The sequence below is a fragment of the Carassius gibelio genome, chromosome B7 (genome assembly GCF_023724105.1).
Source record: "Carassius gibelio isolate Cgi1373 ecotype wild population from Czech Republic chromosome B7, carGib1.2-hapl.c, whole genome shotgun sequence".
Taxonomy (NCBI): domain Eukaryota; kingdom Metazoa; phylum Chordata; class Actinopteri; order Cypriniformes; family Cyprinidae; genus Carassius; species Carassius gibelio.
The window spans coordinates 5,352,893-5,376,888 of NC_068402.1; the positions used below are offsets into that span (position 1 = coordinate 5,352,893).

General features: G+C 38.5%; 1 protein-coding gene across 2 annotated transcripts; it reads right to left on the bottom strand.

Annotated features, from left to right (window-relative positions):
• Positions 1-539: 539 nt before the first annotated feature.
• LOC127961426 (GRB10-interacting GYF protein 1) lies at positions 540-23,961 on the bottom strand. Of its 2 annotated transcripts, none has more exons than XM_052560509.1 (26): positions 23,429-23,961; positions 19,213-19,782; positions 18,989-19,052; positions 16,755-16,884; positions 14,847-14,942; positions 14,528-14,642; positions 14,334-14,442; positions 13,928-14,121; positions 12,545-12,771; positions 12,340-12,460; positions 11,957-12,136; positions 11,721-11,866; positions 11,169-11,328; positions 10,840-11,054; positions 9,883-9,986; positions 9,692-9,792; positions 9,517-9,587; positions 9,311-9,436; positions 8,895-9,080; positions 8,330-8,499; positions 7,408-7,568; positions 7,025-7,188; positions 6,897-6,944; positions 6,661-6,793; positions 2,130-5,580; positions 540-1,890 (listed from the first exon to the last, which is right to left on the bottom strand). In XM_052560509.1, the coding sequence occupies exons 3-25, from the start codon at positions 19,021-19,023 to the stop codon at positions 5,513-5,515; spliced, it is 3,060 nt and encodes a 1,019-aa protein (XP_052416469.1). In that variant the 5' UTR covers positions 19,024-19,052; positions 19,213-19,782; positions 23,429-23,961; the 3' UTR covers positions 540-1,890; positions 2,130-5,512. The 2 variants fall into 2 exon arrangements, with proteins under 2 accessions (XP_052416469.1, XP_052416470.1); XM_052560510.1 differs by having other exon boundaries at positions 10,888-11,054; positions 23,429-23,959.
• Between the last annotated feature and the right edge of the window lie 35 nt (positions 23,962-23,996).

A 23,996-nucleotide genomic window follows, 5' to 3' on the forward strand; every position in this document is an offset into this window, starting at 1 on the left:
TCACTATATTAAAATTAAATCCTAAAATAAAATATCAAAATCCATCATTTAAAACCCATTTTAAATTCAAACATATCATTACCACGAAAATGGTACATCAAAATCACATTACAAAATGTCTTCAGTCATGAATTATAAAAATGTAGGTTTGGATCATGCACTTTCAAGTCTATGTTCAAAAATGCAAGTGAGAGTTGACAGGATAAACAGAAATATTAGAAATTCATGAGTTTTCCAGGAACAACTTAGGCTAAGACATAATAATAATAAAAAGGGTTACATTTATATGTTGATTACTATATTTCCAACACAGTATTTAATTAAAAAAATTTAATCAGTATTTCAGTTATTTAAACGTTTTGTAAACTGTCCTTCGAAAAATGCTTACTATTATATACCCTCACGTGAGAAGCAGACATGTAATCAGTTGTTATATAATCGTACATTTGACGTAAAGCAGGTTTATGAAGGTAGAAAAATGACCCCCTATTTATTTATTTAGTCAAATGCTAAATAGAGAAAAATGTCCACACAAGTGCTTCTTTCTGAAGTATTTATTGTTTTTCTTCAAACAAACCAGAAACCCCAAAAAAACTATTTACATAATGAATTTTCAAACATTATTGTCAAAATGGTTTCTTATGACCTTTCTTGAATTGTTGCATATCTGGAAATTTCAATGGACATCCAACTCAGATGCGTGTGATAGCAATGATAACTAGTATAAGATCTTATGATTTCGAATCAGCCAGTTATGCAGTTGATCACTTGTTCACACAGCTCTGTGACAGTCAATACAGTATTGTTGCTTCACACACTGAATCAATAAATATGTCTGTATTTTTATCATCATTAACATTTTAAAACATGGATTTTTGCATACCAGTCAAGACATTCATCTGACCTGCAACATCACACAATTAATCATCTTAAAAGGGCAACACCGTACTCACAGAGTGACAGCACCCCCACCAACAGATCCCATCCTCTTTCTGATCTTTAGCTCAGGAACAGTTGAAGCTGACACTCAAGCACGTGTTAGTAAAAGCACTTCTACACAGCCACGCTGATTTTGAGCTCAAAAAAATCAAAACATCTAGCACAATGCTGACTTGGAAACTTTTTTTGCATGGAGTATTGAAAATGCAAAGCATAAGGGTGTATCCTCATAACAAGAATTAATTACACATCTTTTGTGGGGATCATTTGTAATGTTATAGAAATCATTTCGCAGGTTCATAATGTTTCAAGGGTTTCTTAAATAAAAATCACACGCTATTATGTCACTAGAGCTAGTCTCGATGACAATTAACACTTTTTTTTTTTGTTTTACTCATCTTAAGTGTGCCTTAATAGGCAAAACTGAACTGTTAAGGCATGTCATAAAAGAGAAGAAAAAAAAAATCAAACAAATCTGAAACCAAACAGAGACAGGGAAAAGGTTTAGGGGTTATATACATTATTTACATGGCAGCCAGAGATGAAGTGTAGTAGAACTGTGTTAAGTCATGTCTGTGTGTGTGTGTGTGTGTGCAGGTGTATTTCAGTTATTAATATGTGTGTGTGGTGTTTTGCCCTGGCTGCACTATTCTGTGCAGGTTTGAGATCTCATAGTTCACTCTTCCAGCATTCACAGTTCACTCCCTCCTCCTAGCAAGGAAACACGTTCCTCGGAGTAGACCGAATACGGTGCAACGAAACTGCAGGTCTAGACCTCCTCCTGGGCTTTTAGTCCTCGTCATGCACTCATCTTTTCCCATGCTGTTTGAAATTCCTGTCCTTGGGATCTTTCTCTGAAGGATGAGGACAAGAATTAAGGGGGAGGTGGAGACGCAACACGAAACACTGGAGAGTCTCCGTCTTCATCCGAAGATGTGGAACAGCATAGATCTATAAAAAAAAAAAAAAAAAAAAAAAAATCACATAAATTAAGAAAAAGCTAAACAAATCAGGAGTAGATCTAAGTGTAAAAACTTCTCTAAATGTTCTGGGGGTTGCCAAGTCTTTTCTTATTAGTAGAACAAACCTTAACCTAAAGTTGCTCAACAGTTATTACTTTTGAAAGGGATAGGGGATGAAAAATCAATAAATGTATGAACATATATAACCAAACAAATGTATGCTATTACCAAACAGACGGTCTTGTAGCGCAGTAACCACTTCAAGACAAAGGTGAAGTTCAGCCATGCAGTCAGCAGGTGGCGATAGAGCTGACGGAGCTTATTGGTTCTCTCTCTCCAATACAAAAAAAAAAAATTGTCCTCCAGTCCTTTTTTTTCTTTTCTCCATAAATATTTTTCAGTCATCAACTAAACAATTCCAATCCACAAAAAAAAAAAAACATTTTGCATTGGCTAGCACCCTGGACCAAGCAGTTTAATCCTTTTTACATAACGGAGAACACTGTTGAGTGAATCTGTTCTGAATCTCCACATTGTAACCAAGTTTGGAGACTGTATGTATAAGTCATATATATCAACATTGTTCAGTGAAAATCCTCCACGGGGAAAATTCCAAGGATTTTTCCAGAAGTCCTAATGTGTCTGAAACTTCCCTTATCCATTTACGGTAAAGCTTGTGTGGCGTTGTTCTCAAGCAGACCGAGAAACAACCACCAGAAGGAAAATTAGTTTCATGCAAGGGCGTCGAAATCTCTCCAAGAGTCCATCTGCTGACAGAAAGCGGGCATCTTGTGTTCTGTCTGCGCTCTCCGAGCCCAAGTGAAAGTTCCTCACAGTTTTAAGCAAAGGAAAAGTGCATAGAGGGCATCAGGGCAGTGCTAGTCCCTTTGTTATCTTTATGAAGACACCCCACAGAGAAGGAGGGGAGGAAACCAAAAAAAGAAAAGAAAAAATACAATAAAACGCGAGGAATTATCAAACAGATCTGAGGTCACACATATGCTCTTTTGTTGTTCTTCTCATCAACACCCATCACAGATATGTCCATCCAAAATAATCCACAAGCAAAAAGTTGACTGGGTAAAAGGGAAAAAATTTTAAAGCATTCAATATGCATCTTACAGTACAAGTACCAAGAGGTCTTGATTTTTGTCTTCTTTCCAGGTACATAAAGCATTTCTTCTGTCTTGATCAATTTGATTCCATTACAAAAAAAGATTAGTCAAAGGTAAACAAACGAACAGAAGTTCGGTAAACAAATATGGTCGCCTTTCTGAAACCCTTTCCGTAAGATAAAGGTAAGTGAAATCTTTGATGTAATTCCATTACTTGTGTTCCAGCGATCCAAGTTTGTTTCAGTCAGCAAGTTATATAGGCTGCGCTCATATCCACATGCAAAGGAAGGGTCTGACGTCATGCCATTAAAGTCTCAACTGCAGAATCGCATATTCAATCATCACAAAAATAAAGGGGAAAAAGCACCCACAAATGTCTGGGTGGTTTGTAAACAACCAAAACTCCAGTATGGAATAGAATATCTTTTAAGTTTTCATTTTCATAGTCAAAGTCTGTATGAACAGGATTGTAGAGGCAGTGTGTTATCGATTTCGCTCCGGATGATGTCCCGCTGATTACGCTTTAATATCCTGTGTTGAGCAACTCCATCGACACAGTTACATTTTTGGAATACATTCAACATTTCTTTTTTTTTTTTAAGAAGAAAAATAAGTACACAAATGCACTTCACATGGTGGCAACTGAAAAAAATCCAAGGATAATTTTCTAAACGAAAAAACAAACAAAACAAGTAGCAGCCCCAGGTGCTCTTCCTTTTGTAGTCCAATACTTTGCTTCTATTCATAGATTCATATATAATCATATATAACATTAAAAGAAAAAATAAATCACCATCATTGTCGTCGACAACAACAATGAACAAGTAACAAAATATACAAACATTTTGTGCACCGCTGAGTGCACTTGCACAGTTTGTTGCGATCTTTTTTTTTTCTTTTCTTTTTTTTTTTCAGCCAGAAATAGTCAAAACCTCAGTCACTCGAGAGCAAGAGAGTGGACAGAAAGGCAATGTTAGGTCACATCTTCCAAATATCAAACATTTTTCATCCAAGCATCCCCAGGCTACAATAGAACTGTACAGAGATAGGCTCTTGGTTCAGAAGCATGGGAGGCATGTGGGGGCGGAGCCTTCCAAAGGAAACCACGCCCCTTTGCTAAAATATAATGTCTCAATGGCAGCAATGACGTCTAATCATTCGCCCTTTAGTTCTTAGGCACACATGTGGGGACAGAAACACACACACACACAAACACACACGATGCAATGTATGTACCACAAGTAACCATTTCCTAAAGGTATACAAGATTGAGCTCTTCAACAAGACACAAACAAAACAATGATGCTAACGACACGTTCTTAAACCTCACAGAGGCAAAGATGAAGCAGCGGAGGCAGGAAGACAGACGTCTCTTGCACTCCCCACCATAAAAACTAAAGAGTGCTGGTTGGCGTAAAATGGGCTAAAGCTTTTGTGTTTGAATCTAGAGGTTTCTTAGTTGGGGAATGGAAGGGCTGGTGAAAGAGGATGTGTTGTGCCGTTGCCCCCCTCTTTCTGTCTTTCTTTCATTCATTCGTTCGTTCACATACTGCACATTTACAAGAGGAGTAATACACACAGTTCCTCTTGTACACAAGCATTCACATTCACACATTCAGTTCATAAAAAAAGAAAAAAGAAAAGAGAAATCACTCTGTATGACGAAATGGCCTGTTTTGATCATACGTCTAAGTAAGCGATTAAAAAAAAAATACATTGTGCAGACTGGTATGTTTTAAACGCGCGCGCACACACACACTCTCTCTCGTTCGTCTCAAACAAACAAACATGCGTGTATAACATACACGATCACAAAAATATTCATCTCTATTATGTCTAACGCTTTTTTTTTTTCTTTTTAAACTTGCATTTTATTTGAGTGCAAATCTTCAAGTTTTATAATCAAAGTTTTTTTTTTTGAATATCTTTATGTTTTTTAATAGAAACTTTATATATATATACGTATATAAAAAACAACAGTGTTTGTCTTTAAAGAGAGGATTTGTTTTTCTGATAATGTCTGAACTGAAACACACAATGGTCCCCCAATCGCCACCATTTCCTCCCAGCACAAACTCCAGTTCTGATTCAAAACACACACACACACAGTATATATATGTGGTAACATTTCTGAAGCATACCACATAAATATACAAGTAAATCTTCTCGAAAAAGAAAAAAAAAAACTATCTTAATAAAGTGCATTAGTCTGAGTGTAAGGTGCTTAATGCTGTAAGTGCCAGAACTTTATCACCCCCCCCCCCCCCACCCCATCCCCCGAAAACACACACACAAAAATAAATTCACACCTGCTCCCCTTCCCTGTTGAATTACATTCTTCTATTCCCAGAGCAAAACCCCCCCGCCCCTAAACTGATCCCTTACTCCTGGCTTATGCCCGAACCCCTCTCCCTCAAAGCAGTGCACATTCGACTTGCGGAGTCTGATTAGGTGGACCCGCGGGTTTAAAGGCCTCGTGTAGCTATTGCTGTGGATTCAGTAATCCTCCACCATCTCCATCTCGTTCAGACCATACCGATCAGGGCCACCGTGGAATGAGTACCCTAAAAAGAAAGGGAGAGGAAAACTAATTCAATTTCAAATACAGTAGAAAGTTTTCCCTAGAGGACGCATGGCAAATGAACAACAAATCAAACAGCCTACAATGAATCAAAAGTGCACTACCATTCAAAAGTTTGGGGTTGTTAAGATTTTTTAAATATTTTTTAATTAGTCTAAAATTATTTGGTCAAAAAACGAATTTTTTTTTTTTGTGCGTGAGAAATATTAATACAGTTTAAAATAACATTTCTATTTAAATATATTTTGAAATATAATTTATTCCTGTGATGGCAAGGCTCCAAAGTCTCCAAATATGCTGATTTGGTGCCCAAGAAACATTTATCATCAATGTTAAAAACAGTTGTGATGCTAAATATTTTGTGTCAACAATTCAGCATTCTTTGATGAGTAAATGTCTTTTTTTTAATGTAATTTTAAATCTGATCAGTGTCACTTTTGAATTAAATGCATCTGCCACATTTTTCAAATACCTTCCTAATCCCAAGCTATTGAATACTAATGTAGGTTTTCATTAAACTTTTCACAGTTAAACACAGCATTTCATTCCAGAGCAAAATTTTATTTCACAAACAATAAAAAAAAAAATTCTCATTCCTTTAAAACAGGGATCCTCAAATCTGGACCTCGAGATCCACTTTCCTTCAGAGTTTAGCTCTAACCCTAATCAAACACACCTGAGCATGCTAATCAATGCCAATGAATGTCTTTGGGATCATTAGAGAATCCCAGACAGGTGAGGTTGATCAGGGTTGGAGCTAAATACTGCAGTGCATTGGACCTCCAGGGCAAGATTTGAGGAAGGGGGCTCTAAAATGTTCCTTTAGAATGTGTTATAAAAAGATGTTTGGAAAAATGCAATGTCATATGATGCCATTTAAGACTTATGCACAACATTACACAGCAAGTTCTAAGCCGTATGCGTTTAATTCACTAAAAGTCATTGTTTTTCAGAAGTTCACTAAGAAAATGTTAACGTCTACTAAATGCATGAATTCATGAATAACCAGCTGACAGGAGTCATTTGTAAGTCATGCTGTTAGCACAAGAGGAAAATAGATTACCTAAGATGCTTGGGTCAGAGTGCAGCATCGTGGGCTGTTTCTTCTTCAGCTTTGCTGCCTGATCGTAGACCACACCCCCCTTCCCAGAAAACATCGACTGCAGGGCACTGGGGTTCATTCCACGTAGGTTATCCTAACAGACAAAAACATTGTGAGGCATAATCTGATAAATGACAACCCAGACTGGCTTCTGCCCTCTGTGTCAAATAAATCCCCTTTTCTAAATCCACTCATACCTGCAGAGGGATGTTGTTCATGCTAAGTCCAGCCATCTCTTTGGAGAGCTATAAAAGAGGCCAGAGAGTTGTATTAGGAGAAGCAAACAGCCGCACACAATGACTCTATATCGTCCTGTCACACACACCTGCTGCTGCTGTCTCTGGTGGTTAGCTTTCTGTTTGGCACGGCGCTCCAGGAACTGTCTGGCGAACTCTTTGGCTTCGACAGTGTCGCCCAGGTAGGAGCAGATAAAGTTCAACACCTCATACGGGGACTCCACCTCCTTCAGGTACGCCACAATGGTAGGAACTGTGAACACAAACACACACGCTCCCATATCTGCTTTAGAAACTGCTTTAGCCCGCTAGGCTAACAACTGTGTGTTTGTTTCTACAAAAGTCTAAATCACTTTCCACCATAATCCTCAGCTCCAGCAGATGTTGTCAAAAGAGAATTTGGACTTCAGATTATTTTTTAATAATGAGATGAAAGCTGGTGCATGCAAATCCTAAAAGAGAGATGTCTCACCGTCCTGGGAAGAGGAGGAGTTATTGGCGGAGGTGTTGAGAGCATGCAGCATCTGTTCACACCAGGTGGTGAAGCCATCCTGAGACTTCATCCCCTGCAGGAGCTTCAACAGCCGCTCCTCCTCCTCAGTGTGTTTACGGCCTCTCATCATGTACTGCTCGCTGTAGAAACACACACACACACACAGTTCAGCTAGAAGCACTTTAGCATAGCGCTAGCAAAGCCAAGGTCATGAGTTTGATATACTTTATAAAATATAAACAAGAACATTTTTTTCCATGACCTTTCTGATTATTAATGATTATGGTATAGTAGGGGTATGACGAGACACTTATCCCAAAAAAAATGAAAAACACCAAATGCAAAAAATTATATTGAAATCAAATTGTACTTTATGAAATTAAATGTCTATTTTAATACATTTTATGCAGGTATAAACAACATGTAAACAATGCAAAAAGGTTTTGCCACAAACTCAACTGACAGGCAAGTAATTGCACAAAATTATATAGTATACATAAAAATAAGTCAGTCAAGTTTATAATTCAATAAACTGATTTCCACTTTAATAAAAAATATAAGATTTTTTACCCATTTAATTTTCCTCAACTCCTTTTTAATAGAATATACATTTCACATCAATTTATTTAAAAAAATAAATTTTTAGGGCCCTATGAAATGTTATATTTTTTTCTCACTATATTATTTATATTTTTCATTGTTACCAAATTGTCGGTTTTAGCATGTCTTATTATTTGAATCCATAACACAACTTATTATTTTTTTTTTCTTAAAGTAGCCTTATGAATTTTTTCCCCTCAGAAATTGTGTTGTGTATCTGAAGTCCCACACATCATCAGAATCTTGTGATTACTAGATATTGGTCTATGCCGCTGAAAAGCTGTCAGTGGTTTGTGTTTACCTCAGTGAGGGACTGCTGCGGCTGTTCTTCAGGCCCATGTTGTTGCGAAGTGTGCTCTGGTTCTTGAGAGCCTCGTCCCAGACTCCCATCCCTCCTCCAGAGGGGCTTCCACCACCCACCTTTCCATCCAAAGATCCAGCCGCTCCCCACAACGAAGAGGCATCACCCCACTGTAGAGCGAGGCACCCATGATGGATTTATTTTGATTATCAGGACTGCAAACCAGTGATGTGTGTGTGTGTGTGTGTGTGTGTGCGCGCATGTTTTTGTGACATATCAGGACACACTCTGTATAATGACATGGGTATGACACAGGTATTACAAGGAGAGGGTGACTTATGAGGACATAACCCATGTCCCCATTTTGGAAAACAATAATAAATCTTACAGAATTAGTTTTTTTGAGAAAGTAAAAATGCACAAAGTTTCCTGTGAGGGTTAGGGTTAGGTGTAGGGTTGGTGTAGGGCGATAGAATAAACAGTTTGTACAGTATAAAAACCATTACGCCTATGGGATGTCCCCACTTTTCACAAAAACAAATGTGTGTGTGTGTGTGTGTCTCACCCTCTGCTGCTGCTGGACTCTGTGCTGTTGTTTGTGCATTCTCTCAGCCTCCTGCTGGACATCCAGGAGGTTGAGGGGCTTGGTCTTTCCCATCCCAGGCATGGATCCTCCGCTCCAGCTCGACCCGGAGCCTGAGGAACCCTGACGCTGAGTCTGCTGGAGCAACTTCATCAGCAAATCCTGCTGCTAAGAAAAAAGAAAAAGCAAGACATGAAGAAAGAGTTGGAGTGTGAGAGATAAAACTACACAAATAAATAGCAACTAAAACAAAATTAATCTTAAACTACCATTCAAGAGTTTAAAAGAGTTTTTGAAAGACGTCTCTAATGCAACTGCATTTATTTGATTATATAATATGTCAAATGCATAAAAAACCGAGATGAAAAAAAAATAATTTTAACACACTGCTGTAATACCTGTTTGCGCCTGTAAAGCTCCTCCTCCTCTCTCCTTTTCTGCTCTTCTCGCCTTTTTTCATCCCTCCGTTTTCTTTCCTCTTCCTCACGCTTGGCCCTGAGTTCAGCTTCTCTTCTCTCTTGTAGCTGGAACACGACACAATGCAGTGCAATGAGTCCAGAGCATTTCCTCCGATCACCAGCAGAGGACATCAGCGGCAACTCACCTTCTGAAGCTGTTCTAGAATTGGACCCTGAGTTGAAGAATTCATTAAGTCCCATAGACTGGCCTCACCGCCTGCTCAAGGAAAACAGAGAGAGAGCACGAAAGAAAGTTTGTTTTCAGATGCAAGCGAGTGAGTAACGAAAAGATGACTTTTGGAGTGTTATGTGTGTGTCGACCTGCTGGCTGTGAGGCTGAGGTATGCATGTCCCACATGGACCCTGTATCTGGCACTGACATCGACCTGTTTAACGAAGGCATCATACCCTGCTCTCCACACCTACAAGACAAAAAACACACACAAAGAGGGTTGTAATACAGTCTGAAGCATACTCAGTGACACAGCAAAGACACACAAACACACACTCACCTGTTGATGAGCTGGAACAGCTGCTGTTGCTGGAGTTGCTGGTAAAGAGCCGTGGCAGCCGCTAGTTCCTGCTGCTTCTTCAGCCGCTCCTGATCCATATTACCCTGATAGACAGAGACGAAACAATTAAGCCATGACAGTGACATGCATTTATTCACGAGAGAGACACAAACGAGCACATTTATAAAACACAATAGATCCACATGTTAGTGAAGTCATCAAGACGTTTATGCAAACTGTAAAAAACAACAACAATATAATAAACAAAATATCTCTTATACTTTTCGTATTTATATTGATATTTCAACACCAGATCAAAAAGAACCAGTTTTTTGGGGGGGTTAAGGTTCTCCAAGATGATTAAAAGAATATTATTTTAGCTTAATGGTATTTACTTCATTTAAATCAGTATGATAAATGCAGTCTATAGCAAAAAGTTACACTGCTAAATTTCACGTTATATACAACAATGCAGAATGATTTGTAAGCTTTTACATTTGTTAATGCTCCAAAATAGCAATATTATAGTACTGCAAAAAAATAATAATAATATTTAATAAATAATAAATATAATTTTATTGTATCAGAGAAACAGTGAAAATACTAATCTTCATGGCTATCCTAATTTCCCTGATTGATTTCAAATGTTAAAACAGAGCATTTATTTTAGTAAAACAAATCTAGGACCTACAGAAATTACAAACTTTTTTGTGTTTTGCTAATTACAAAGTTTTTAATAGTTTGACATTTTGAAAAGAAAGAGTTAACACATTCCACGTGAACAGGAATGCAAATTTAGACAAATGCTTGCAGTGATACACAGAGACAACTTTACAAACACGCTTTTCCCTTTTACATAAATATGAAAACTAATGGATGAGAAAAAGCTCCCCTAGAATGCAAATGACCCTATGGAAAATGATGCCCAAGCATTCACCCTTCCACCCAGAGACTCACGATTGGCCCCCGGGGTGGGTGAGGGCGAAGGTCGGCTTGCTTCCTCACCAGGAGGGGCGGAGGGGAGGGGCCAGGGGCGAAAGGCACACGCCCCCACATCTTAATGACTTCTCCCAGCGGCTGAAATCCCTCATCACAACCACGTTTAACAAGCAGGTTCATGGCGAAATACCCCGCCTGAAACCATTCACACATCTCCACTGTACTGAAAGGACCTGAGAGACAGAACAGACAAAAAACAGGCACAAAAGAGATGCTATTAACGGACTTTACTCAAAGCACTGCTCCATATGCATGAGTTGACCTCCTATGAGAGAATGCGTGCGTACCCTGAATCTCTCCTTGTGGGTCTTTGTAAAACCATTTCATGGCAGAGTCATGGGAGAGAGGAAGAGCAGAGGCCGTGTTTCTGCTCTCCTGAAGAGTCTGGGTGAAACACTCTTCCTCTAGAGATGTGTCCTGGAGCGCCGCCACCATCTTCTCTGCCTCCTACACACAGAAAATCACCATCAAAAACTCATTTCCACTAAAAGAATGAGAGTGCGCTATAAGCAATGTCATTTATCTAAAGAGGAGACCTATTCTACACTTTTAGTAACATTTTTTTTTTCATAGAACTTATACTTGTTGATCCAAGTTTCTAGAACAATAATAATAATGAGCCATTACTTAAAAAAACATTTAGTTTTAATGTAGTCATAATCTTAATGTTAATCCACATTTCTAGATCAAAAGAATATTATAAATACATACAAAAGTTAAATAATTTAGTCATAATACTGAGCATCTACTAATATAATCAATGCGATCAATATATGCAGATGATATTATTACTATAAAACGTTCTAAATAGCCCATTTTTGCATCAGTTTCTGTGGTACCTGTTGCAGGTGCTTCATGCCCTCATCATCCTCGATATCACCCCCCGGTGGTGGGAGGTCAGTAGCAGCAGAGGACGAAGAGGGAGGCGATGAAGGCAGACTGGAGGAGGCACTGGGGCTCAAATCAAGCATGGCCTCTGATAACACTACAGAGAAGACAATTCACATGTGAAGCATCACCCATCTTCATAGAAATGTACATAGAAAAAATTATATATATGCATATAAAAAGGTACCTTCACTTGGTAGTTTGTTGGGAATGGAGGAGGCAGGTTGAGGCTCCTCCAGGCCAGAGGGGGCAGCAGAGGGCACAGTCTCAGTGACAGGAGCAGGAAGAGACTGAGGGAGAGGAGAGGGAGGGGAAGGAGAATCCGGTTTCACTTCAGTTTCAGACACTGGAGCAGAGTCAGTGCCATCTGTAGAAAGAGAAAAGAGAGAGAGTGATGAGATCGATGGAAGCAAGTTCGATTTCCTTAAACATACTTTGATTAAACACTTTGTAAAACTTCAAAGCAGTGATTAAATTGTATTTGTGCGCAAAATAACTCACAAAAAAAATTCTATACATTTTTGCAAGAACGGTGCTTGAAGCGTCTACTTTTTCAATTTTTGTTCCCACCTTTCTCGCTTTTTTCAGCACATGTGCCATTTTTCTTCTCTTGATCAGCACAGTCCTCTTCCTCATCTTCCAATCCCTGGAAATCAAACTCCTCTTCTGGAATTGGGTCTTTCGGGCCCTTCTGAGACAATAGAAGAGTTGAAGAACGCGAAGAAAAGAAAACCACAGATTATAAATCAGTAGAGAGTAGATCTTATGGGTTCACCTTAAGAGACATGAACGCTCCAGAAGAATCAAAAGTTCCCATTTCTCCATCTTCCTCATCTGTGCACCACTCTGGCAGACCATCTCTCTCATCCTCTGCTCCTTCGCTGCCTGTTCTCCGTCTGCCTCCCTCATTCCCTCCATCCCGGAAGTCGAAGTCAAACTTCCTGCGGCGAACTTCACCCGGACCAGCGTGTTCGCGCCAACCGGCAGAGCGAGGACCAGCATCTAGGATGTTGAAAAGTTTGAATATGTAAAAGTGTGAGGATGCTAAAATACAGTAGATCACAAATAATAAACAATTAATGTGACTTGATTATTATTATTTTTCTTACAGATGCCAAACTCTTGAACTTTAGAGCCTGTTTAACAAACCTCAAGCTCCATTTACTTATGGTACACCTCAAGTAATCCAGTACAAAGTGTTTAGCCAAAACAGATGGTTTGTTTACATCTAATAGTAACTAGTGGAGAAATAAAATACACTTTTGGGTGAACTATTCCTTTTATATGTTGGGCACTATGAAATCAGTTTTATTTTTTCCTAAATTCCATTTTATTTTTTCAAATTCCGTGTTTTTCCATTTAAATTTTCCTCAACTCCTTTTTAATGGTTAAATTTAATTGTATAAATAAAAAACCATGTCTAATTGAAATCATAACACATACATTTTCACAAAAATGTATTAAAAGTTTAACAAAAATAACATGTTTAGGGCCCTATGAAATGTTTTATTTTTTATTCACCGTATGTTTTATTGTTACCCTAGTCTGTGTTTTAGCATGTCTAATTATTTAAATGCATAACACAACTTAATTTATTCTTAAAATAGACTTTATGGGGTTTTTTTCCCTCAGAAATTCTGTTGTGTATTTACATTTTTCTGGTTATCAAATGAAGGCATAAAACAAAAATTACATTTTTCTTTGAATTATTGAAAATTAAGCATACTTTATTTTTTGGTAAACAAAAGGGATTTACTATTAAAAATAAGACATGGAAGAAATGTTGTGTGATTATTTAAAAAATAATGTTTGTTTCTTTTTAGTAGTAGTAAGCTTTGTACATTCTATAGAACAATAGTACTACATTTCTGGCAAATACTAAACCAGACTTTTATTTTGAAGGGTTGCTGTGAATACCTTTACAGTTCTGTGTATGTGATACGACGCTAGTTTTACTCAAATCAAACGGACGAATGCTCATGAAGTGACTCTGAGTGCAGTTTTGGAGATGATGTTCAGGTGTTTACATCCTCATTTAGTGAGACAGCAGACGCTGAAATCACCGCGAGCGTGACGCGCACTTCCGTGTGTGTAATTTTCTGCATCGCGGAAATGATAGGGCCCTATATATGCAAAGTGTAAATGTGTTCTGTGTTACCATCTCTTCGTGCGCCGGTGAGTCTCCAGCTGTTTCCAGTCTCTCCTGTGTCCTCCTCCTCCTGCTCCTCTCTCAGGATGCGCCAGTTGTCGCTATCAGAGCGCATGAACTCCTTTCTGCCACCCGGACCCACTTCCTCGAAACCCAGACGCACACCTTCCCTCCGCAGAGGTTTCTCAAAACGTCTCTCACTTCTGCAGAACCAAAGGTGACGAAGACTTATTTAGATGGCTTTTGATTTGTCTAAACAGTCATCCAGATCCAGATTGATAAAAGGATTTTATATCTATCGAGGCAAGAGCTTAAGCAACAAACGGAGGCCACAATAGACTCAAATCATTGTGGTATGACTTACAAAACTACAGAAATAATTTACAATACAATAAAACAAAACAATTAAGAATACCTGTCATCCCAGCTCTGACTGCGATGGATCTCTCGAGCGCTACGACCAAAACCGCCTTCTACTTCCTCATTGCTTCTTTGGTAGAAACCACCCTCTCCTCTACCTCGACCTAAACACACAGTGTAACAAACCTCAGCATCCCCGCCGATACATGAATAATTTACACGCATGTACACGTAAATAGATAGACTTGCCTCGACCGCCTCTCACAGTGCCTCTGCCTCGACTCACCCCAGCAGGGGCGGCCCCGCCACCCTTACCCATAAGCCTCAGCACAGCCACACTGTTGACAGACATGGAGAAGTTCCTCTGCAAAGAGAGAAAAGCACATGAGGAGTGAAACCAGGACCACAACAAAAACGGTGGAGATATATAAGATAGTGTTTTGGTTTCTGGAATATGTGCTTGGTCCACCTCACCCCACCATTACTTCCACAGGATAGTGTGTGTGTGTGTGTGTGTCTAATCAGCCCCAGGATCAGAATGCCAGACGAGTAAGTGTGCGCCTCTCACCTGCTCCTCTTCAGTGAGAGGCAACAGTGCCAGTGGCAGCTGAGGCTCATCCTGTAGAATAGCAGCAAACTCTTTGTCCTGCATTTCTTCAGGGACCTGAAAACACACACAAGAATGGGACTCGCTCTACTGTTGCAAATGATGGACTCAAAACTAGGAAATGTACATCTGGACAGAGAAACATTTTAAATAGACAAAGTCTGGACTGTGCACTACCGAGTCAGGATCACCCATCAACATTCTTCAGCACATTTTGCGATTTTTGCACCCTTATTAAGGCACTACATCATAGGTGATGCTACAAAAATTGAGCAACTCAATCACTTCATCAATGTCCCTTTTTACAGGCTCAAAGGTTTCATTTCTGAAGTCTTTCACTCAGGTTGCAGCAGAATCAGTAATGTTGTGAAATATTACAATAAGCACTGTTTTCTATTTTGCTACTCAAGAAACATAAAAAGCTCAGAGGTAATGTTGACTTTTAAATGGAAACCACCCTTTAAGTCCGCTTCTGCCCTAAAGAACTGGAACTATTTAAGAGTTAAGTTTGCGTAATGCTGACGTGGCTTCTTACAACAGATCAACTTTTAGAAGTAACAATCATTATATATATACATGATGCATAAATAAATATGCATATATAAATCAAAGCATCTCAGGTTCCTCTTTCAAAGCAGTTTTAGATTTGTAATTTTCCACAATAGTGGCCTTACATGAGTGACTGAATTTCTTAAAAATCCTTTTCCAACACATTGTAAGTGTAATTACAACAAATATCCTTGCTTGATTAGTGCACACTGAATATTTCTTCTGCAATATAAAAGCATGGTAAATCATTACCTTAAGGCACAGTTTCTATAGTCTATTTTGGTTATAACAGAGCTCTGCCGCCGCTGTTGCCCGCAGAAACCTTTATGACTTGTGTCAGTACTGGCAAGAATTTTTTTGCATTTTAAAGTCGACCAGTGGAAACATGTACTAGACACACACTGCATGTTAAACCTCAGGCCATATGAAAGCCACAAAAGGCAACCTGCTAAAGCTCCCTCAGCACTCTCTGAGCACACAAAACACTTACGGAGTAACATTTACAAACACAAGGTTTGAATTCTAGAAGCATCACAGAGAGATTAACACCGTCTAAATATCTAATCATTCAAATTAAAAATTTAATTTACAACTAATAAATTGTTCAACCAAAAAGGAAAAAATTCTGTCACTCAAAATACTCATGTTTGTACTTTAGCGTTAACCAAAAGAGTTATTTTGCAAAATGTCCAGGCTGCTCTTTTCCATTTAATGGATGTGAACAGAAGTAGCCCATAAAATTTGTGAGAGTTACATTTAAAGCTTTGTGTCAAAAACTGACCTTGAATTTAAGCCAATGACAAAAACATATTTAATTGTATACTTATGTATCATTACCACTTCCATTGTATGCACAAATGCACCAAGACAAATCAGTATTGAGCTCCACAGAACAAAAACCTGTTTCTAGCAACATAATGGTTATTACATACTTAAAAAAAAAAGACCAATATGTTTTTTTTTAATGACTGATGTAGATACTAAAGTCCAGAGCAACGTACAGCCAATGTATAACATAATTTACCACCAGCAATTGAGATGGACAAATTTCCTCTAATGAAATCTTATTAACTAACACAGCTGTCAGTAGATTGAATCAACCAAGCAAACATGAACAACTGATGCAAATAATCTGAAAATGCCCAATTACCGGCAGATCAATTGGACTAAAAACTAATTTTTTGTGTCTAAACAGTCCTTCTAACGTCATTGTCAAGCAGTAAAGCTGTAGGTACAATCAATGCAAAATGAATGTTTAGACATCACCTAGACTTAAAAATAGACCAATAGAGCCCAGAATTGTTTTAGGCATTTTCCCACCTTGTTGTCTTTGACATAAAGTGCTAGCATCTCCTCTCGGCCATAACGGTACTCGGCCAATTTGTACTTTGGCATAGCAGGAGAGGCAGGAGGGGAAGACACACTGCCTCCACTGGAAAGTGCACGGAGCCTGAGAGAGAGAGAAAAGATACAGCAGAATAAAACGTGAAAGCGCCATTGAGAAATATTCTAATTCTGGCTAGCATTCAAAGACAGCCCAGTCAATGTCAACCCTACATCCAGCTTTATTTAGGATCTCTCACTCCCCTTTTACAAGAAAATCATGCATAAGCGTGGGCTGATGCTTGGGTAGGGGAAACTCTCTTAAGAACTAAAAAAGATAGATGTTATGCCCAATAAATCCACATCAATCAATTCATATATATAGACTACTGTTCAAAAAGTGTTACGAATTTTTAGATTTTTTAAGAAATCAATGTTATTCATCAAGGTGCATTAAATTTGATCAAAAATAACAATAAAGACCTTTAGAATGTTACAAAATATTTCAAATAAAATGCCGTTCTTTTAAACTTTCTATTCATCAAAGAATCCTGAAAAAAAGTCATTTCCCACCAAAATGTTTAAATTAAATTTATGCATTTAGCAGACGCTTTTATCCAAAGCGACTTACAGTGCATTCAGGCTATCAATTTTTACCTATCATGTGTTCCCAGGGAATCGAACCCCTAACCTTGCGCTTGATAGCAGCACAACTGTTAATACATCGATAATAATAATACAAAAAGTTTTCAAGCACATCAGCATATTACAATGACTTCTGATAGATCATGTGACACTGAAGACTGGAGTAATGCCATCACAGGAATACATTTGGAAAGAAAAGAAAAAAAAAACGGTTCATTCAAAAACAAAACCAAATCTTACGGACCACTAACTTTCGAACAGAAGTGTATATACTTGTACAATATTTCATTTCAGACAAACCGGCTGGAGTTGCTGTGTCAGATACTGTATATAAGAACTGTGCTTATAGTGTAAACATCTCTGCTGATTATATGGGAGAGATCTGGTTTTGTTGGGTGTCAGAATCACCAGAGCTATTGTTGTTTTGACAACTTTACTTGGGGCTGACATTGTCTCGCCCCCGGCATCTGGTGTTAGTAGTTCCTGGTTCAAGCCCAGCAGCTTTGAGGGGCCAGTGCGAAGTTGTTTTTCCTGACTGAAACCACTCTTCTGCGGTGGAAACATGTGAAACGGAACCGGCTGAGGCACCTTGTTGGTGGAAAAGGGGTTTCAGGGCTGTGGCTGGCTTTGTAAACTTTACATAAATAATACCCCGCTGAGATAAGCGGATGAAGGCTTTGAGGAAACATACCACCCCTACATTGTACATGTCAAACTCAGGAATTCACTTTTGTTGGCCGAGGACCAACTATGCACAGAAGAGCCTTAGTTCAGGACCACGCCTAATGGTTTAATTTCTGCATAATCGTTTAGTGTGTGCCAAGAGGAGACACAGGGAGAGAAGGGAAGGACGGTAAAGGAAGAGAGCAGTGCTGAGGAAATATCCTTTAAATTGAAAAAACTGAATGGTACGATAGCATATTTGAAGCTCACTTCATTGAAGTGATTTAGGAAGGAAATGCATTTTCAAAAACTGAGCTTTGAGCTGTGACAAAAGATTAAAAAAAAAAATTTTGTTCAGGATTTCCAATACAACATTTTTCCATAATTTCCAGCATCATTCCTCCAGTGTCAAAGGATCCTTCAGAAATCATTTTAATATTCTGCTAAGGAAAACATGTAATATTATTATTATTATTATCAGAGATAAAAAAAAAAAAAAAACATCTGCGCTGCTAAATATTTGAGGAAACTGTGATTTTTCTTTCAGGATTCTTTGAAAAGTAAAAAAAAAAGAACATTACAAATGTCTTAATGGTCACTTTTGATCAATTGAATGCTACCTTGCTGAATAAAAGCATTCATTTTTTTTAAATAAAAACATCTAGCCGACCCCAATCTTTTGAGCACTAGTGTATGAGTAAAAAGACAAAAAATAACAACACTTATCCCTTTGCCTAAAGTAGCTAGCTACAGGAAAAGATAGCATTACTTCTTGCAAATTATTAATTCCTCCAACAGTGACAAAGAATGGAACAGAGAACATCTGTCAAAGGACGGTGATGAGAAAAAATTTCGAGGAAAAGAGAAAGGAAGATCTGACAACAAGAGAAGGAGACACGGAAATAGAAAGGATCAGATTTTACCATTCTGGGCCAAAGTTGAGTGTTTCAGCAGTCATATTCTTCCTTCCTTCTCAGAGGTGAAAGTCTACAAACAGAAATACCTGAATGAGAGTATGCAATACACTGCAAGCATACTTCTGTTCATTAGCACACACAGATTCTTTTATTTTATTGCAGTATAATGCACACATGACTGACAGTCATATCTTTACATGTAAACACAGCAGTTCATGTGTTATCCTTACCCTGTCCGGGGGAGTGGCGCAGGCAAGACTAGGCTGGACCAGGTCTGGGTGAGAGGGCTGAAAGGTGTGTGTGTAGTTGTGTGTGTGTGTGTGTGTGTGTTTCAGAGTAGCCAACTTAAGAGAGAGTAGGGCTATAGCTGCCGCCTTCAGGGTGTGTGTGACGGAGAGCAGAAACACAAAACGTCCGACACGGTAAGAGCTCTCTTGTTCACAGCCGATGAAAACAAAAAATAAAAGCAAATGGAAAACAAAATAAACAAAAAAAAAAGAAATCAAACCCCCCTAAAATGAGTAATACCTGTTGGACTGCAAAAACTGCAGAGCTTTGATACTGACGTCTAAAGTCGATCGACTACAGGAAACAAACAAAACAGACAAAGAGACGAAAAAAAAAGAAAAAGAGACAAACTTGTTAATAATACAGCTGCCAGAAGCAGTTATGAGCCTAATAAGCTTCTCTCTTTCTCTATTTGTGTGTGTGTCTTTTGAACTCTTTCTGTCAAATCTGTATGGACCAGGTCCCAGCTGGTGACCCCCTCCTCACGCCGACAATCCCTCTCCCTCCTTTATCTGCAGGAGAAAACAAGAAAACCACATAAAACTATAACATAGTGTGGACTAAATTAGTGCTGCGTCGACACGTCACACTGTTTACATCTCGCGTAATAGCATACTGGAAATGGACAAAGTTGCATTATATCACAAAAACAGAGAGAATAAAGTAAGTCTGTGTTGGTGCGGGTTTCGAATACGCGTTAGGGGTCGTTCACATATCGCGCCTAAAAACGCGTGGATAACGCTAGTCGCGACCACTGCCGCTTTCTCCTTTCCAAAGCGCTCGGGCAGTTACGCCCAGGCGGCAAGGTAGTCTCCATTTGTCCGTTATTTATTTCCAAAGATACACGACAATGTATAAAGGGCTCCATTACCTTCTATGTTACATTACGGCCCCGTAGAAACAGTTTTTGTAAAAATAGGCTAACGATTGCGTCATAACCACTCGACTCTCTGTCGCACAGTAGAGAAATTACCGTACAGACGGGAGGAGAAGCTTGCAGGCAATTAACTTAATATGGCGTACTGGCGTTAAATTTAAAAATACTACACAAAATAATTAATCAGAATACATACTCCTGCTCACTCACGCCAAAGAACTCCCCGCTCAAGCTAGCCGTCTCTGCAAGATTAACGATGGCACGCACAGCTACTAGAAGATTTACATCTGTCAGACAGATTGCTAACGTCATCAAGCTTAGTTTGAGTCTGGGCGTCAGAAACGGAAGTGCTTCCATCATGAGCGCCCATACCGCGCGCCTACATTGGAAATAACGAACTTGTGAATATGTGAATGGCCCCTTAAAAGACAACAGTCACAGACCACAGAGCTACTCCGAGTCAGCTCCAGATCTCTGGAAACCATGTTAAACCATAGCAGAACCCTGACTACATTTTATGGTTTGTGACGCTAAAGAACATTTCATGACGTCTCAGACAACTGTAAATTTGTGGCTACTGTGGTTTAATTATAAACGTGATCATAAACTCAGATTTACCATAGTAAAGTATGGCCTCTTTATTTTTGTATACTGTAAAAACTTCAACCACATTGGTTGAAAATAAAGGTTGAAATATTATAAGTTATACTTATATTTTTTTGTAAAGTTATCCAAAAGATTCATTAGCTAATCAAAAAAAGAACATTAGATTAATTATTTATTTTAATAAAAATTATTGTTAGAGAAGTCAACAGAAAAAGTAATTGTCAGTTGCAGTTCTAGACTAAATGCAAGCTCTTCTGACACCATTAAAACTGAGAAAAGGGGGCACTAGTGTTATTTCAGTATTATATATCCCTGTTCTGAATTAGCTTTTATTTTATGTTGATTTAATTTCAGTTACATTTTAAGTAATCTTTTTATGTGTTTTGGTCAGATTTACTTTTTGTTTAAAATCACCATATTTATTTATTTTATTGCAAGTAAGTTATTGTAGTGCTTCAAATTTAAATGAAAATAAGAAATGCGTCCTTGGCTAATTAAATGGAATGAGTTTAAGCTTTTTGTTTTATTTCAGCTTTGCTTCAATGAACAAAAATATACGTTTTACTAGTTTTAGTTCTCCAGCTTTAGTTCACGATAACAACCCTGCAGCGCACATTGCCCAACACACTCCTGTAACAGTATCCCATCAATTTAAAGGCCAAGTGTGCATGAAAATAACCTCTCTCTCTTTTTTTAAATATTCTGAAACATTTTCTTTAAGAAAAGAGACCACAAACAAACCATGCCTTAGGAAACGCATAGTAAAAAAAAATAATAATGCTCATTTGTGGCAAAGTTTAAAAGCACACTATATTTTGGAAAGGGCAAGTGTGCAAAATGTGTGTTTTGCAGATAGATTTAAGTGCAAATCTTTCTAGACTGGCATCTGCACAACTAGAATAGTTATTGCAATCAGGATAGTATAGAGATGGAAAAGAAATATCCCAGGGGTTTAATCAAGAGCACCCACAGATATCATAGCAACAGAAATATCTAAGCAACAGAACAAACCGTTGGGAATAAATAGTATTCACTGGGGAGCCTGGCTCTTTAGCATAAAGTACTACATACATTAGAATCGATGTCATCTCAAAAACAATTAAAGACACCTGTAACTTCAGAAGCATTTAGAGATGCATCAGTATGCCTGAGAGAGCTCATAATTAAACTTAAGCATTTGCAACGGCCGTCATGTGAACAGCTGCCAAATATCAGCAAACCGCTCAAGTACGGAGAGATGAAACGGTTCAAATAGCTGGTGAAAAATGATTCAGCAATTCTTTTTTATGTCAACAGGTGATCCATGGCAAACACTGAATGCACTAATCAAGCCATACACAATGACAAACGCATGTTTACTTTATATTAATTATGATTCTAATATGTAATTCCACTAATAAGGGTGTTTATTGTGATTTCATGTGCCATGGTTTAGTATGTTGCAGTCTTGATTCAGTTCACAAAGTCAATATAATGTGTGTGTGTGTGTGTGTACACTGATTGACATATCTTAGTTTTAAAATGCTTTGACCAGTGCATATAGCTAACAATGGGCTACATTGAATAGGTCAAAATTATAGATTTTTCCTTTATGCCAAAAATCATAAGGATATTATGTAAAGATAGTGTTCCATGACGATATTTTCTACCATAAATATATCAAAACTAAATTTTTGACTAGCAATATGCATTGCTAAGATCTACACTTGGACAACTTCAACAGCAAATTTTTTTTACACCCTCAGATTCCAGATTTTCAAATAGTTGCATATCAGCCAAATATTGTCAGATCCAAACAAACCATATATCAATTGAAATCTTATTTATTCAGCTTTCAGATGGTGTAGAAATAAAAAAAATTCCCTTTTATGACTGGTTTTGTTCTCATATTTCCAGTACATTTAAATTTGTAACAATTACGAAGTTTTTGCTGACTTGGAAAAAGTTTAAACAACTTAACGTTACTTGACTAAAATTTCGATTCGCTCCAAATGCTGTTAATTTATGATTCTCGACAAAATACGAATCGGACCGTTTGCGATTCAGTGAGCTGATGACTCGACAACCGTTCAGACGGATTCAGTCCGGAATCGGTTCAATCGATTCATCGAAAAGATCCGACTCAAAAGAACGAGTCGTTGAAGAATGGGACACAACTACAACCCGAATACTCGCCATTAGGCCATTTCTTCTCGATGTATCCTCACGTCGCGACGCAAACGTAATCCCAGAAACATACATATTGTTACATACGCAACATTTCGGAGTTTAATATTTACCGCGTCAAATGAATTGAGCACTGAAGCAGCTCAGTGTTGTTTTAATATTGATTGGATGAGTTTTGAGGGGCGTCGCGTGCATGCGCGTGCACTGCCTGGACACTCCCCCTCCCTGCGCACGCGGCGTCCCTCCAAAATCCACTCCGCGGCTTCCCTTGGCCTTCAACCCGCGGCCACAGCTGCCTTGGATACCAAACATACAAAAAGCCTCACAATTTAAAACAGCAAGATTTATTCCCACACATGCAAGCGCTGGCCCCATAAAGCGCTAAAACTCATTCGCTGTTCGCACACACGCTGTCCTTCCCCTTCCAAGTTTGCATAAAACTTAACGCAACACCCATCTGCCATTAACGCTTCAGACATTCAAGCAGAGAGAGGCACACAGTTGCTGACCGTATTTCTGGAGCTGTCGATGCGATTTCACTGTCCAGTCGCCCCGTCAAACTCGACGATCTTCACTTCGGATGCATGTGCAGTTGTTTGTGTTCTGTGCGCCTCCTCGAGAATCCCGCTCCGTTTTTACGGTTTTTTAGCTCTCTCTCTCCCTCTCCAACGGTCGCTGTGTGTTGATGTCTGGTACGCTCTTGTTGTTTGTGTTTTAGGGAAGATGGCCGTCCTACTCGGTCATAACACGTGACCACAGTGTCGCGTTGCTTTGAGAGGCGCGTGAAGATAGCGACCTCTATCGAAAGATTATTTTAAAAAAAAAGACCGTTGGAAATGGTTTTGTCCAAAATAAAAGCCATGATGACTAAAGTGTGTGTGAACCGAAACAATACGTGAAAAGAAATTAATAAATTACGTTACACGCACAAAAACAAGCAAATGCTCATAATAGTTTTGCATAGTGGCCGTTATTTATTTATTTTTTATTTGTTTGTTCAACTATAGGTCCTGCCAGCTAGAAACTTTGAACACTTCACATTCTCGCTGCTTTATTTAATTAACAGCGTTAATCAGT